General features: G+C 36.5%; 1 protein-coding gene across 2 annotated transcripts in view; it reads left to right on the top strand.

Moving 5' to 3' along the window:
- Positions 1-16,085, top strand: part of LOC131239934 (protein CHLOROPLAST IMPORT APPARATUS 2-like) — a 31,600-nt gene extending 15,515 nt beyond the window's left edge. The window contains exons 2-3 of one of the 2 annotated variants that reach the window (XM_058237874.1): positions 14,309-14,521; positions 15,806-16,085. In XM_058237874.1, coding sequence (XP_058093857.1) covers positions 14,309-14,521; positions 15,806-15,838 — 246 coding nt within the window. In that variant the 3' untranslated portion in view covers positions 15,839-16,085. Of the gene's footprint in view, positions 1-12,976; positions 13,677-14,308; positions 14,522-15,805 lie in introns of those variants that run through there. The other variant, XM_058237875.1, reaches the window with a different exon arrangement.
- The last annotated feature ends 1,066 nt before the right edge of the window (positions 16,086-17,151 follow it).

Below are 17,151 nucleotides of genomic sequence, written 5' to 3'. Positions count from 1 at the left end.
AAAAAAACTAGTGATCCAACAGTGGATTGTCTAAGTTGATAAAAATAAAAATAAAAATGGAATGGATCGTCTCTATAGGAAGTGGTTGATCCAAAATTAGAAGGGTTTAGCAAGTGTTATATATGGTAGGTTTTGAAAATAAAAAATAAAAAATTTCTAGGATATCACAATTTGTTTTGGAATTTTGTTCATTAGGTGATTTCTACCATTCTTGATTTTAAAAGTTTAGACTTAGAAAGAAATCTCAACTCAAAACAAAAGATGGGATGGAACTCAATGGTGACGAAAAATTCATAGGAACTCTTTTTCTGTTTTTTTTTTTTTTTTGTTTTTGTTTTTCTTCTTCTTCTTTTATTCAAATGTGAGCATGGACTGCAATGGAAATACTTGTTTATGCATAATTCTTATGCATAAACATGGATTTGTGGCGAAAAATTAATGTTTAAGTCGAAATGGGGGAAATTGGAAAAATCCTATTTTTTCTATGCTTTTATATTGGGAAATGTGTTCTTCATTGTTAATTAGTGTGGAATTTTATATATTAGTGAATGTTGGCCAATCTATTGATTGATGACATTTTTAATTATTATTATTATTATTATTATTATTATTATTATTATTTTAAGAAGTTGATTTGCTATAAATTTTATTTTTTAGAGAAGTTAAGTGGCTAGCAGTTTTATGTATTTATTTTATACTAACTTTTTTGGCAACTCATGATTAGGCCCCTATAAATGAAAACTTATTATGTATAGTTGTTATTTACAATATTTTGATTTATACATGTAAGCTCATGCCTTTTAACATCTTGTGAAGTTTCACTGCAAATTTTACATTTTCCCAACATTTGTTTAATGCTTCCCTCGGATAGTGATATTTCCTAAGTATTGGCGATAATATCGGAAATACTGATACATGTTTCTGTCCCCAGTCATTGATACAAGTAACAATATAGATACTCTAAATACTGCACACACACAGGCACGTAGATAGATAGATGGATAGATAGATGAAGATGTTAGCAATGCCTCCACTTTTATGGGGAGGTTAGCAACATCCTGAACTGTTTTGAAGGGCACATGGGATGACCTATCACTGATATGAATCATTCATTATACAACTAGGAGCAAGCTAGGGTGCAAGAATCACATAGTTCTCATGATCCTAACCCTTTGAATGGGGCCAAGGAGTTACAATTATTTGTTGTTTACAAGCCATTAATCACATTGTTAGAATCATCAAATCAAAGTGTTACTTTAGAATCATAAGAAATACCAAATCGGATCTATCAAGATGTTTTCATGATGATGATTGGACCTATTTTGTTTCTTCGGTCAATATTGACTATCCATTTCCATGCTATTGATCGAAAACTTAGGATCACTCAATTGGCATGATTTTAGCACCATTGCTTGCATGTTGTTGTATGAATAAATCTACAGTTTGGATCAATAAAATGTCACCTTGTGTGCCATTTAAAAGTTTTATATATGTGGTTAATGTTCCATAAAGGTGGGGATGTTAGCAAAATACATGTGAGTGTGTGGTCCGATTCCTTGTGAGCTGTGTCATAGGGGAAATATGTGCATGCAAAACTGGGCAGGCCTTATGTGAGTCCCATTGTGATGTGTATGTGACATCCATGCCGATCATCATGTGTCATCCAAAGTTAGGCCTAGGGTCCAAAAATCAAGCATATCCATCATCCAAGTGCGCTACATGATCAAGCATAGTGTACAAGGAACACCCATGCCCTCCAAACTATTTCCCTCAGTGTGGCACACCCGAACCATGAATTGGCTTGATTTTTTGGCCCAAGGCAAACATGTGATGACACATGATGATTTTAGTGGATTTCACATACACATCATGGTGTCATTTATAAAAAGTGAAGCATGGACGTCCCTCTCCCAAATGGTTCCCTTAGTGTGGCCCACCTGAAACAAGGTAAGCTTGATTGTTTGGTGCTAGGCCTAACGTGCGATATGACACATCTGATGGTCAGAGTGGATTTCGCATACACATTGCAGTCGGCCTTATAAAAATCAAGTGTGGGCATCATCTACCAATTATTTTCCTTAACGGCCCACATGTGGCCCACATCAATCACGTACTAGCCTGATTTGAGTCCTGGATCTACCATAGGTTTATGCACATGGTTTTAAAAATCGGTATCGTATTAGCGAATGTGGGCATATCGTGTTCGTATCAGCTCGATATGATATACGATACAGGGCTATATCAGCCGTATCGGAACCGGTTGGACCGTATCGGTCTGTATCAGCCTGTATTGGCCCCAATATAGGGCCGATACGCCCATAAAACCGCAAATTTGATTTTTTTTTTTTCAAAAATTCACTCATGTCTCTTCTTCTTTTTATTTAAACCATGGAAGAATCTTAAAAACTCATTTTAGGCTAGATCTAGACCTATTTTACCATCAAAGCAAATGATTTGAATGAGATCTGATAAATCAAAGTACAATAGACCATTATAGAAAAATTGGAAAGAAGGGTTAACCTTCACTTTCTTTTTTATATTTTCATCTTCCTTTTGTTGTATTTCCAATGCAATGGGCCATTGTTCAGCAAATTATGTTTAATTTATGTTCAATTAGAGCCCATTTAGTTGACCTTCAACAAGTCAAATTGATAGACAACATTTTCATCAAAAAAATGGTCTGATACATCATTTAATACATGGTTAAAACACAATAAAAAAAAAGAAAAAAAAAAGAAGAAGATAGATTCGTGACTATCGCTTCTTTTTTTTTGTTTTTTTTTTCTTTTGATTTTTTTTTTTAAAATTTTTATTTTTACATATATATTTTTTATTTTGAACGATTTAGGCTGACAAAACTCCGATTCCGATACACAACGCCATATCATATCATTTTTTTGTAGGACCGATTCGATAGCCAGTAATGTCATTCAGAACCATGGTGATGCACCTAATGATCGAAGTAGATTTCACATACACATCATTGTGGGGCCCACCAGAGTGCCCCCATTTTTTCACACTCAAGGTTGAAGGAGACCATCTCTCTTCCTCATGTATGTATCTATGGGTTTTGTGAACTTGCCAACCTTCACGGGACATTAACAATGTCTACAAAGCTTTTCAATCATGCATGGGACGCCCGAACCCTCCATCTAAACAGTCCATTCTATAGAACTATAGGGAACAACCCATGTTACAAGATTCACATTGATCATATGTTCATAACCCTTTAACAAGGCCAAAGTGTTATAGCCTTTCCCTTCTTATGAGCCACAGATTGTATAGTTAAAATCATCTAACTTAAGTGCTACTTTGGAATCATAAGCGATGCAAGGTAGAATCTATTGGATAGATGGTTCCATATGATGGTTGGGCCTAATTTGTTTATCCACTCGGTCTCAATTTTCCATTTTCTATACTATTGATTGTTTAGGATACTCTATTAGTATGATTTTTGCACAGCATCACACAAGTTGTTAAAAAGGTTTGGAACATGGGGGATGTTAGCAAAACCCTACGTGTGTATGTATATATGTGGTTGTGCCTATAAACAATTATATAGGAGGTATTATACAGGGAATTTTATGAAAACTACATATTAAATATTTACATTTGCCTACCTTTTTTAAAAAGGTTTTTAAAAATTTACCTTAGTAATCGATATAATTATTATTCCTGTTATGACACCCATGCGAGAAAATGGGTGGGTGGCTTAGGTGGGCTCCAAGGTTGTTTATGTAAAATCCGCGCCTTCAACCATTAGGTGTGTCATACCATATTAGGACAATGACTCATAAATCAGCTCTATATGTGATTCATGTGAACTACATGATTAAAAAAAGGTGTATAGGGAAACGCTCGCCCTCCAAACTGTGCCACCGTGAATCACGAATGGGTATAAATTTTTGGGCCACAAGATTAAATTTTTCTGTGGAATCTAATGATTGGATCAAATTTTATATAATTATCATGGCGGCCCCTATAAAAATCGAGGATAGACGTTGCTCTCCCAACTATTTCCTTTAGTGTGACCCACCAGAATCACAATCACGTGTCAATCTGATTTTTGTCTCTGGGCATAATATAGGACTAAATATCTAATGGTATGAGTGGATTTTACATAAATGTCTTGTTGAGCTCATTAAAATCAAGGGACTATCCAATGCAAATCCTTAAAATAATAATAATAATAATAATAATAATAATAATAATCTCTTTCTCCAATTGTGGATGGAAACCTGAACTTATTTTTAGTGGGGCCTACAATAATGTGTATGCCAAATCCACTTTGGCCATTGGATGCCTAATCCCAAATTTAGAAAAAACTCCATATTCAAGTGGGGAGTCCCATTTTCATGGCTGGATTGATTTCAAGTGGGGCGTCCCATTTTCATGGTTGGATTGATCTGATTTTTGGGCATCTCATTTAATTGCCGTAGAAGGACAACCTTGCTAGATGGTCAACATGTCATAGAAAAACTAGGTGGGCCCATATGCCAACTAGTTGAATATACAACTACCGTGTAAGCATACTTCTCTCTCTCTAGACATGCATACATTGTTGAGTCAAGGCAGGCTGGCATAGCCTATGCCGAATGGGTCAATTCAAGTCCGTCCAGTCTGACACAATTGCAATTCAATGGACTGGATTGCGCGGGGCTTTGGCATAAGAGAATTTCCACTGGATTTGGTTTGGGGGTTGGGTAATGAGGTTTGCGGTTTAGATCTGGGCTAATCTTCTTATCCCATTTTGTGATCACAGGTTATTCAAGTCTGGTTTTGTTTTATAAATTCAATCCAAGCCCAACCTGACCTTCCTATTTTTATTTATTTGTTTTTTCATAAATTTAATCCAAGTCTTAAATTGACCTGCTTACGTCCCTACCCACGCCTAACACATAACCCCAAAATCCAAGTATGAGCCATCAATCTGGAGGCACATTGCTAGTCCTAATCTTAATTTTAGCTAGTTGAAGACAAAACTCCATCAGTTCATACCGGACTAAAGGTAGAATATCAGCAGATCCTCTCTCGAATAGGGTGCACATGTTGAGAATTCATATTGGTTAATCGAAAACATAAATATATTTTTAAATTAAAAAAAAAGAATTTAAAATTTCTTTTCCCTCTGAATCATTTTGAAAAAAGTGTGAAAAAGAGAATTTTTGTTTAGTCCCACAATAGTTACAGGTGGGATCTTTTTGTGGTTTATAAACATTTTTTAGTTTACCTTGCATGCTTACTTGGAAAAGAGGGAGAGAGAGGGAGAGTTTGGGGGTGCACACATGCATTCGTGCTCGCGTCGGTGAGGGTGTGGATGATGTTGCTATATAGGCATTAGTGGTGTAATTCACTTGTATGCATCGAGTCGTGAGTAGTTGCTCCTTCATGACCTTACGCGAACTGTTGCGAGACGGTGCGATCACAATGCGAGAGGTGTAAAGTGTAAAAGAAGGTCAACTTATATATTTTCTATAAAATGTTTAAATTCGTTCGTTGCATAGAATGACTTCAATCCAACGGTTTGAAACGTCTAAATTAATGAGCCAATCGTCAAAAACATTTTCTTACAACGTTCTGATCTTTGATGGCCTCAGGTACAATGGTCCACTCGCTCCATCTATATAAACTGGACCTCTCCAGATCCAGAGCATTAGAAGAAAATCTTATCAATTCTCTACAAGAACATAAGATCTCCCTCATTTTCTTTTAACAAGTTAGTAACACACTGAATACTCAAAATCACTGAGTTTTGAGTCAGATTACTCATTGAGTTTGCCAGATACTGTGACTGCGTTAGCCGAGTTCCTAAGGTGGTCCATTTGTGATTGCTGCACGTAGGAGCAAACAAGGTTTGTCGTATCCTGAAAGCAATTCGACAGCAACCCGCTAGTGATCTCTAATATGAGAGAAGAGGGGCCGAATCATGCTTTAAGGACAACATATCTAATATATGCTTCAACTTGGTTCGAAACAATTTTCTAATTTATTTTTCAGTATCCAAATTATTTATTTTAGATTTTTCCCCCAATAATCATAAAGTGTGAGTCTAACATGGATACCGAAAGCGTTGCATCAATCAATATGATGAACTAGGACTTAATTAGGCTTAGCTACTTCGATAACACCAACTTCACTAGGTGGCAAGATAAGCTGAAGTTCCTTCTCATCGTTCTAAAGATCATTCTGGATCCGAATCAGCCACCACTTCCAGAAGCAACTGATAACGACTCTGCAGAACAAATAGTTGTAAGATCCAAGCGATAAGAAAATGAGTTGTTATGTCATGGTCAAATCTTGAACACCCTATCCGACCGTCTATATGACTTGTATATAGGAACCACCTTGACCAAAGAAATCTGGAATGAGTTGGAATTCAAGTATAAGGCAGAATAAGAAGGAACAAATAAGTTTCTAATTGCTAGGTATTTTAACTTTACAATGGTAAAATAAGCCTCTACTGGCACAAATTCAAAAATTGTAATTGATCATTAATAAAATAAATACCTTAAAAATCGACCTCTCTAAATCCTTCCAAGTTGGAGCCATAATAGCCAAATTGCATCCAAGCTGGAAATATTATTGGAAAAAACTACTGCACAAATCTAACGAATTCACCTTAGAATAGATTAAAAAACATCCCAAATTGAGGAAGAATCTTGCAACCGAGACAAGAATGATGATGCAAATAGTGTCCTCAACCAAGGTGAATGCAGTAGAAAAGCCATCGCATAACAACAATGACCCTGAGAATAACGAATCCTTAAAACCTAATAAAGAAAATGAAAAATTCAAAAAATCTCAAAAGAAGAACAAAAAAACCAAAGGGTCTTGCTATATCTGCTGAAAGATCGAGCATTTCACTCGACTTTGCAAGGAATGCATGAGGCCTAAGAAAGGTGCTAGTGCAGTGGAAGATGGCGTAGTCACAATAATCACTGAAGTGAACAAGTTCAGGGGAAAGTTCTTGGTTGGTGTTACAATAAAGCTGACAAAGTCCATGTATGTTACGACATATTGCCTTCAAAACCTATGAAGAAGTAACCAATGGTCAAGAGGTCCAAATGGGGAATGAAGGTCATTGATAAAGGAATTGTGGAACTTGTGTTTACCTCTGGAAGGAAGGTAAGGTAATCCTGACCAATGTGTTGCATGTCTCAGACATGAGAAGAAACTTAGTTTCATGGGATCTTTTGGGCAAACCCAGGATTATGGTTGTATATGAATTTGACAAGTTAATCTCGTCAAGGAATGAAAATTTTGTTGGGAAAGCGTATGCTTATAACGGGATGATTAATTTCTCACCAAATGAAAATAATTCTTCTGCTTATATGGTTGAGTATGTATCCTTGTGGCTTGATAAATTAACACATGTAAGTTATAGTATCATAAGGCTTATGTCTAAGAATGACTTAATCTCGTATAACGAAAGTGAGAACAATAAATGTGAAGTGTGCATACGGTTGAAGATGACTAAGAAATCGTTCCCTAATATTGAGAGATCATCTAAAATGTTGGACCTAGATCACACTGACATATATGAGTTAAATGACATTCTCACCCAATGAGACAAAAGGTACTTCATAACATTCATAGACGACTGCTCTAGATATTTGTATCTACATGTTGAAATCTAAATATGATGCATTTAATGCGTTTAAGATCTACAAATTTAAAGTAGAAAATCAATTAGATAAGAAGATAAAGATTCTCCGTAGTGACAGAGGACGATAATACTTCCACAGTGAATTTTCTAGGTATTATGTAGAACATGACATAGTTCACCAATGCACAATACCTTACACACAACAACAAAATGGTGTGTTCGAGAGGAAAAACAGAACTTTAGTAGAAATGGTCAACTCAATACTACTATAAGTAAAGTTATCATTTAGTTTATTGGGAGAAGCATTGCTCGTTGCATGCCATGTCCTAAATAAAATTCCATCTAAGAAGACCAAAACCGCTCCATATAAGATATGTAAAGGAAGAAAACCAAACTTGGGATTGAAAAGGGCGAGCTCTCAGTCCTAGATGAGGGGGAGGGGGTTGAATAGGACTATGCCAAATAAAAAATAAATGCAGATAGCTGAAACAAATAGCAACCTCAAATGCAATAGTATTGAGAGGTTGATACAAACGTTGTTCAAAGGATAACCTTACACTAAAAACCAAGGTTTATGGTAGGACAACTTGATTTCTTGAACACAGTAAGGATCAAAAACTCAAACCAATGCAATGAGTAATAGAAACAAATCTAGCTATTACAACATTCACCACAAATACATTAATTAAATATAAGCATTCACTACATACAAACCACATACATCATCACCATCCAAACTTTAAGAATTATAGTGGTTCGGTGTGTACACCAACTGTTCTAAAACAGCTATACCTACTCCACTCCCAATAATCACAACTCACGTGATATTGGCTTTCACTATGAAAAAAGGTTTTCCAAGGTTCACCTTAAAACCTTTACAATTGCATTTTCAATGGGCTACCACAATTAAAAACCCCACCTTGAGATTTTTTGGCTATCTCAGTCAAAACCACAATAGAGATTTTCTAGAAATCTCAAAAACCAAAAGCTGTAATTGAAAATACTTATCTGTAGATTCTCTTTGAATGTAGCCTGGAGGAACCGCTTCTTAATGATGAAGATGTCCAATGTTCAATCACTCAAATGGAAGGGTTCTAGGTCTAAATGATTTTTAAATTAAATCAACCTTGGGCTACTTTGATTCAATTTCTTGGATCTTAAAAAGGGTAGAACAGAATTCCCTTTTATCAAATCAAAATGAAGTAGCAAGAGATCAAGAAATTAGAAATCAAAAGGCTATAAAAAAAATCTTAAATTACCGTATAATAGCTTAACAATCACGGGGACTTATCTCTCAGAGTGGTGGCTTGAATTGGCTTGGAAAGATTGAAAAAAAAAAAGCTGAGAAAAGTCTTCTATTTATAGGTTGAAAAACGGTTCCCTCGACTAGTCTAAGGTTAGCGTCAACTGGTCCTGAGAGCAACTAAATTTCAAAAATTCTAGCACGACCGGATAAAACTGACCCTCGACTGGTCAAGGACCCACCAGAAAAATCCAAAAATTTGAATTTAAACCTAGACTGGTCAAGAAAAATCCTAGACTGGTCGAGCCAGTGCCTGGACTAGTTGAACATCGACTAGAACTAGTCGAAGCAAAGCCTATAGAAAGTACAATGACCCATTTGAAATATGCAATATGAATGACCTAATCCTAAGGTCTTTCTAGGGTCATTTATATCTCAAATGTTGAACATTGAACTTATCGCTTTGGTAGATCCGGTAGTTCTTCTTCTTGAAGTACTTGAAGCTTGATCTTGTATACTTGAAACTTGAACATTTTCTTGACCATGAAGTGTACTTGAACTTGATCTTGAACTTGAATATGAACTTTAACTTGACCTTTGAGCTTGACGAAGCACTTGAAGTTGATGTAGGACTTGAAAGTGAACTTTCCATCACTTGAAGAAGTCCATCATATCTAAGTGGTTTGTCGCCACAAAATTTGACAATACAGGGTGCTAGACATACAACATATCACTTACAGGGATATCTTAGAGTGTGGCAGTGTCATGCATATTGCAGAACACCTGATCCTAAAAGAACCAAGATAGGCTGTAGAGCTGTTAAGTGCACCTTTATGGGTTATGTTCAAAACAATAGACTTTTAGACTTAGAATCTAATTTGATCATAGAATCTAGAGATCTAGAGTTCTTCGAGAACATACTCTTTATGGAGACTAAGGATATTGAGATCCAAATTCCTGGTAGTGATCCTATAGGGAAACTTAATAAGAGATTAAAAGTCCTAATGAACCTCATGGAAGTCAGAGGGCTAGGGTAGAAAAGAGCCCTGATCCTAATAAGATAGACTCTCATCATATCTCATTTTATCTTGTTGAGTGTGATAGAGAAAATGTTATTAGAAAGATACCTATAATTTTAACTGTAGAAGAAGACTTTAAAACCTTTAATGAGGCAATGTCTTCGAGAGACTCCACTTTTTGGAAGGAGTCCATTAATAATGAAATGGACTCAATTGTGTCAAACCAAACATGGTAACTGGTAGATCGACCTCTAGTTTCCAAACCTATAGGGTACAAGTGGGTATTCAGGAGGAAATACCACACTGATGGTACTATCCAGACCTTCAAGACTCGACTAGTAGCAAAAGAATTCTATCGAAAAGAAGGAATTGATTACTTTAACACACATTTCCTATGGATAGAATAACATCAATTATAATTTTATACTCATTAGCATCCATCATTAACTTCACATCTACCAAATGGATGTGAAGACAACATTCCTGAATGGTAACCTCAATGAGGAGGTATTCATGGAGCAACTAGAAGGGTTTGTTCTATCAAAAAGCAAGAAGAAAGTCATTGTATGGATTAAAGCAAGCGCCTAAACAGTGGCATAAAAACTTCGATTCTAAGGTGTCATCTTATGGTTTCATACATAATGTAGTTGATAAATGTATTTACTTTAAGATACGTAGTTGCATTATTATTACGTCTATATGTTGATGACATGCTAATTATTAGTAATACAATAAAATGTGTAACCGAAACGAAGATGTTTTTCTCATTCGTTTCAAAATGAAGGATATTGGGTAAGTGGATACCATAATAGGCATCAAAGTTGAAAAATCGTGGAGGTTATGCACTATGTCAATCTCATTACATTGAGAATATACTAAATGAAGTTTAACCACTTAAAAATCAAAGAGGCAAATACCCAATTTTATCCAAGTGTCACATTAAAAGAAAACGATGGAAGAACAGTTGCAAAGCTTGAGTATGCTAGTGCTATAGCCAGTCTTATGTATGTTATGTAGTGTACAAGACCAGATATAGCATACGTTGTGAGTAAACTAAGCAGGTTTACTAGTAATCTCAATGTTGAACACTAGAAAACAATTAGTAGGGTTCTTAGTTACCTCAAATCAACCAAAGAACTAGGGATATTCTACTCAAAATTTTTGACCGTGTTGGAAGGATATACCGACACAAGTTTGATATTGAGTGTAAGGGACAATAAGTCCATAACATGGTGGGTTTCACCCTAGGAGGTGCAACTGTCTCTTAGGGATCCAAGAAATAGACATTTATACCACACTCGATGATGGAATATGAGTTCCTACCTTTGTCTTTAACAGACAAAGAGGTTGAATGGCTAAGGGTTCTTTTAATAGAAATCTCATTCTGTGCGAAGCATATACCGGCTATTTCACTTCATTGTGATAATGAAGGCACTCTAACAATAGCTTACAATGACATATATAATGGAAAGTTTAGACACATAAGCTTGAGACATGACCATGTAAGGTAGTTGATTCGAGATGGGAATCATTACGATCTCATATGTGAAGTCAATAACTTGGCTGATCTTTTTACTAAATTTCAAACAAGAGAGGTAATAAAGACATCATCTAGAGAGATTGGATTAAAACTCTTCACTCAAAGTTCCACCAATGATGGAAACCCAACCCAACATTAGAAAATCTCTAAGTTTGGGATTAATAAGTAAGAACAAGTCATTGATAAGTAGAAAGTTTTAACATTAAAAATAATAAGATAATTTCATCCAGGATGAATAGTGTTGGCCGTTATAGATAGAGGGTCAAGTCTTAGAATTCTTAATGAAATACAATCTAAATGATAAATGTTTTAATAGTAACGGGGACACTAAAAAGATTTTACCTATGTAAACGTAGAAGTGGTGCCCCTCTCATGAGTGAGTTTTACTTGGGATCGTTCATGAAATAAGATAAATACATGGGCATTAAATGTGTTGAGCGAGTAATATAAGGGAACTTATATAATATAAATGTAATTATGTGTGTGGTATCTCCGATTCTACCATTAAGGAATAGTTGGTTCAAGGATGTGGCTAGGAATTTCGATAGAACTTTGAAATACTTATACTAAGAAAATATTCAAATCAAAAGATATTTTTCTTTATGCATAAGACCTAATATCTAATTTCTGGCGAAAATTTTCTTTTATTTGATTTAACCAAGTGGGGGATTGTTAAGAATTCATATTTGTTAAATGAAATAATAAATGCAATTTTGAATTTAAAAAAAGATCAAAATTCATTTTTCCCTTCAAATCATTTTGGAAAAAAAGTGCGAAAAAAGAAGATTTTTGCTTAGTCCCATATCGGTTAGAGATGGGATCTTTTTGTGGTTTATAAACCTTCTCGAGTTTAACTTACTTGAAAAAAGAGGGAGAGAGTGTTTGGGGTTGCATATTGCAGTGTGGAGCACTGGAACGCATGAGTGTTGGCAATGACGAGGGAGTGGGCGAGGGCATGGGTAGTGTGGTTGAGTGGTTGTAGAAGCGCTAGTGGTGCACTTTACACTTCGCACGTATACATCGTGTCGCAAATAGTCGCTCCTTCGTAAGATGGTGCGATTGTGGTGCAAAGTGTGAAAGAGGTCCAACTTATATAGCTTCTGTAAAACAATCAGATCCATTCGTTGCAGAGAACAGTTAGAAACTGATGTTGGTTAATACCAACGGTCCAAAAATGGCCAACCATTCAATGATTCAAACGATCAGATCTTTAATTCAATGGTCTGAAAGGTCTGGATTAATGATTAAACGATCTGAAACATGTGGAGTAATGAGCCCAACGGTCAGAAATATTTTTACAACGTTTTGATCCTTGATGGCCTTAGGTGCAATGGGTACTCGCTCCATCTATATAAACCGGGCCTCTCCAGGTCCAGAGCATCAAAAGAAAATCCAATCGATTCTCTATAAGAACGTAAGATCTCTCTCATTTTGTTTTAATAAGTTAGTAACACATCGAGTACTCGAACTCACCGAGTTCTTGGTCAAATTATTCACCGAGTTTGCCAGAGATTGTGACTAGGTTAGTTGAGTTCCTTAGGTGATCTATTCGTGATTGCTGCATGCAGGACCAAATAAGGTTTGTCGTATTTTGGAAGCAATTGGCCAGCAACTCGCCAGTGATCTCTAATATAAGAGGAGAGGGGGCTTATCACATTTTAAGGACAACGTATTAAATACGTGTTTCAGCTTGATTCAAAATAATTTTCTAATTTATTTTTCGTTATTCAAATAATTTATTTTAAACTTTTTTCCAATAGCATATGTACTAATTGACAAGTTAGATGCATTGTTACCTGCAAACGATTACCTGGATTGACAAGTTAGATACATTTTTACCTGCAAACGATTGGGTGGATTCTGAACAACTCTTAGAGTCAGCGAGGCAGCCACGACATTGAGGGAATCGATCACCCCACTACGTCTAGCAACGGGTATTGGCTGATATGTAAAGGAAACAATTGCCTGCTTTATGTGACATGGGTGTGAATAGATCCTTCATGAAGAAAAAAATGTATGATGTATCAGCTCTTATCCACTGGGGGGCTAATACGCCACCTGTATCTACAGCATTACAGGACCGATATGACTTGAATCATCAAGGAAGCTTAAAAGCTATTTTAAAACCAGTTCTACACCTATTTAGAGTATCAAAACCTATATAATGTGATGAATCGAAGCAAAGGGAACCATCTTGGGAAATATCATGAGGGGTGAAGCATAATTTTTTTTTTTCATCCTCTATTTGTTGTATTTTTTGCAACAGGCCCTACTCCCCACAAAAATCATGCTTCATTTGTGTTTGATTAGGGCCCAAGCCAACATCCGAAACATGTAGTGTGTGTGTGTGTGTATAATTGGGATCTTCACAATTTTTTAAAAAAATAATTTTACCATAAAATTTGAGATTTTTTCTCTTTCTTTTTTTTTTTTTTTTTTGGGTCCATTACAGGACTATATTAGCCATATGAAGTATGAACCATGTGTTATGTCAGCTTACAAGCTGCCTTGATACCATCACGTAATACCTAGGAGGCACCATGCGAGACCATGATGTTGGACTTTTTCTCCTCTGTTTTTTAGTAGGGCGAGTCATGATCAACTGAACTGAGTGTACCAATGATATACGACATGCACATTTTTTTTTTCTCCACTGGAAATAACTGTTTAAAGACAATGCCCAAACGGTCACCTAGTGTGGTTGATAAGGTGAAGGTGATGATAAGTGGGTCCTACTAGCATTGACATTTTATTATCGAGGAGTAATTGGACCAATGTTCTATCACCATCCGTTCTAAACCACGTGGTGATACGGTTTCATAATACTGAACTTTTGCTCCAGTGGTTTGACTCCTGATCTGAACTTTAGTTAGTACTGATTTTTGAGGAGGCATGTGCAGGGTTACACCGATGTGGGGTGCATGGCCAATGTGAGGCTGTGGAATGTGCCAGAAGGTGGAAGCAACATAATTGAGGATGGAGGGGAAGGGAAGATGGGCCGGAGAGAAGCTAAGGTCTTAAGATATAAGGAGAAAAGGCAAAGCAGGCTCTTCTCTAAGCGGATTAGATACCAAGTTAGAAAGCTGAATGCAGAGAAGCGCCCCCGTATGAAGGTATGATCACCAATTCGCCACCATTAGAAATATTGGTCACTCATTTGTACAGATACTGGCGTCCATGTTTGGTGGGCCTGACTTTCTAAATTTTTGGCCACCTTCATTTTGTGAAATGATAGTGGCCAAACCATTTTTTTTTTTTTTTTTTTGTAAATTTCTAACTATCCATTCATTGGATGGGCCGAAATAGATGTTAGGTTGTCTGATCAGCTTGTCATGCTATATCCACGACATCCCTTATTACTATTTTGGATTTCCCTGCTTGGGCATGCACTTTGTTGGTAGACGTAACCACCATTAAAATGGTGTATTGTGCATGGTCAAAGCCCATTAAATGCATGTGGATGTCTGTGGGTGTGGTTTCGTTTCACATGGCCATACGACTGTTGAATCAGACCATTCATTTGGTGAGTCTCAGAACATACGACAGTTGAATCAGACCATTTGACTAATCATCCATCCTAGCAGATATGGCGTAGATGTTGCTATGCTTGCATAGCAATTCAAATTTTCCCTGGAAATTTTGAACCACTAACTGTTGTATGTAATCATGCATTTGGCAGCCATCAATATTAGGATGTATGGTTAGGGTTATTTGATCAATTTGATTTAAGACATATATACTACTGTATCGCACACTTTGGATAGTCCATTAGCAGTCGTACATGAGTGCCAGATTTGAGTTTGATGAGCTCCCACAAATTCCAAGACGGTGGGAACTATCCTATCCGTTTGTTGAGCCTTTGGAAGCAATCTTTCCAAGTAGGGACCATTGTTTCGAGTTCTAGACCATTGTTTGTGGGTCCCCAAAGAAACCTCGTTGAAAGATCCTGCCCATCGATTATTTACCCTCTTTGCCGATGTGGAGACTGTCTACTTTTCCCCTGAGCTGACTACCTACAGGCCACCAGTGGTAGGGTAGGATTGTCCCATCAGGTAGACTTTGGGTTGTTTCCCATCCTAAGGAGGGTTCATCAGATCAACTACTGCCTGAATCACGTAAAAAATGTACCCCTTTTGTACTGACTGTGCTGTGTCTGTGTGCCGCATAGTTCTATAACCAGACAAGGCACATGACCAATAAATAGTTCCAATTGGTTCTCCTTGGAAAGACCACCGATCAGAAGGCCAGAGTCTGTCTCTCGATCACAACAAGATGAACGGTCTTGATCAATTGTCTGTACAGCCAAGTGTGTGCTTGGGCTGTTCTGATATTATATGGGCGTGTTAGTATTGGTTAAGATTTTTAATTAATTAAATTATATCTGTTCATTGTGGCAGGGTCGATTTGTGAAGAGGAAAGCTGAAGTATAGAATTACTCTCGTGATGATAATAATAGCAGGGTTTCACTTGTTTTTGTTTTTTTTTTTTTTTTTTTTTTTTATTTATTTTTATTTTACTTAAGAAGAAGAGGGAGGAGGAGGAGGAGGTTAAAAAAAAAAAAAAAAAAAAGAACTTCCCCTTGTGAGAAATAATGTTAATTATTTATTGAAAGGGCTTGCCATATAATTGGAAATGGAAATATAGGGAATGAAATCTGTTAGCTTCCTCGTGTAACCATTGTTAGTGTCAGGTGGGAAATCTGAGAATGATAGCCAAGCAGTGTAGCCTAAGGTTCGCAGCGGTTAAGGAGATAAAAGTAACATCAATCACACCACACGCAGGAATTTTGTATTTTATTGGCACCAAACAAACCTTGACTGTTTTTACTAAAGAAATGCTACATACGTTAGTAGACTCATCCAATGGCTCCTCTCCAATGGCAAGGGAAGAGGGTCATTTTAAAGAGATAAATATGATAAAAAGTAGTTACAACCAGTTACTATGCTGCCAACTATCTAAGCTCCTTACATCACAAGTGTGTCAGCCTCAGTGACTGCATCTTAGCTCTTACAACAACCTTCATTTGTCACATGTGACAGATTGCTCACATGGTTGCTGGAATTGGAAAATGTGTTCCAACTACCAGCACTTGCATAGTACTGTTGTTGCACTGTTCCGCCCATGGAACTTCGTCCATATACCACACTATCCTAACCCATGACATCCATCCACTAAGTCTGCCAATGCGTGGCTAATGAATTACAATTGTCTATTGATTGATAAGATTTGTATGAAATTGGTTATGAACCCCATTTCAACAATATGCACCTAAACATGCTCTCTTCAGAGGCTTTTATTTATGGGAAGCAAAATAGATTTTAAGCTTTGGCATGGCATGGTTCTTTAATTATATTCCTTAGAGAAATACTCCTAATTAAAAAAGATAAAAACAAGGAAGAATAGTCTGCAAAATAGCATACTGCAAGTGATGCATAAGAGTCCAAATCAAAGGTCATTCATCTTTTGAGTGTTCAGATGATGAAGCTATGAAAACCAATGATAGCCATTGCCATTTAGATATCTGTAAAGCAGCTGGGGATTAGGATACCAGTAAATGATGCGTATCATGTCATAAGTGGTATAGACTTCAAATAACCATGTAACTTCTTTGCGGCATACCACCGTCTCATATGACCGACATTGCAATTTGGAGACAGTGTGCACCTTCATCCCCGAATTAGGGTCCATGATTTACACACCATGTACATAAATCATCCAATCATGTGTTTGCTAAGAAGCGTAG

The sequence above is a fragment of the Magnolia sinica genome, chromosome 3, assembly GCF_029962835.1.
Source record: "Magnolia sinica isolate HGM2019 chromosome 3, MsV1, whole genome shotgun sequence".
In the NCBI taxonomy this organism is placed as follows: domain Eukaryota; kingdom Viridiplantae; phylum Streptophyta; class Magnoliopsida; order Magnoliales; family Magnoliaceae; genus Magnolia; species Magnolia sinica.
Note: the sequence above shows the minus strand (reverse complement) of the source record. Positions and strands in the feature narration are given on the sequence as shown.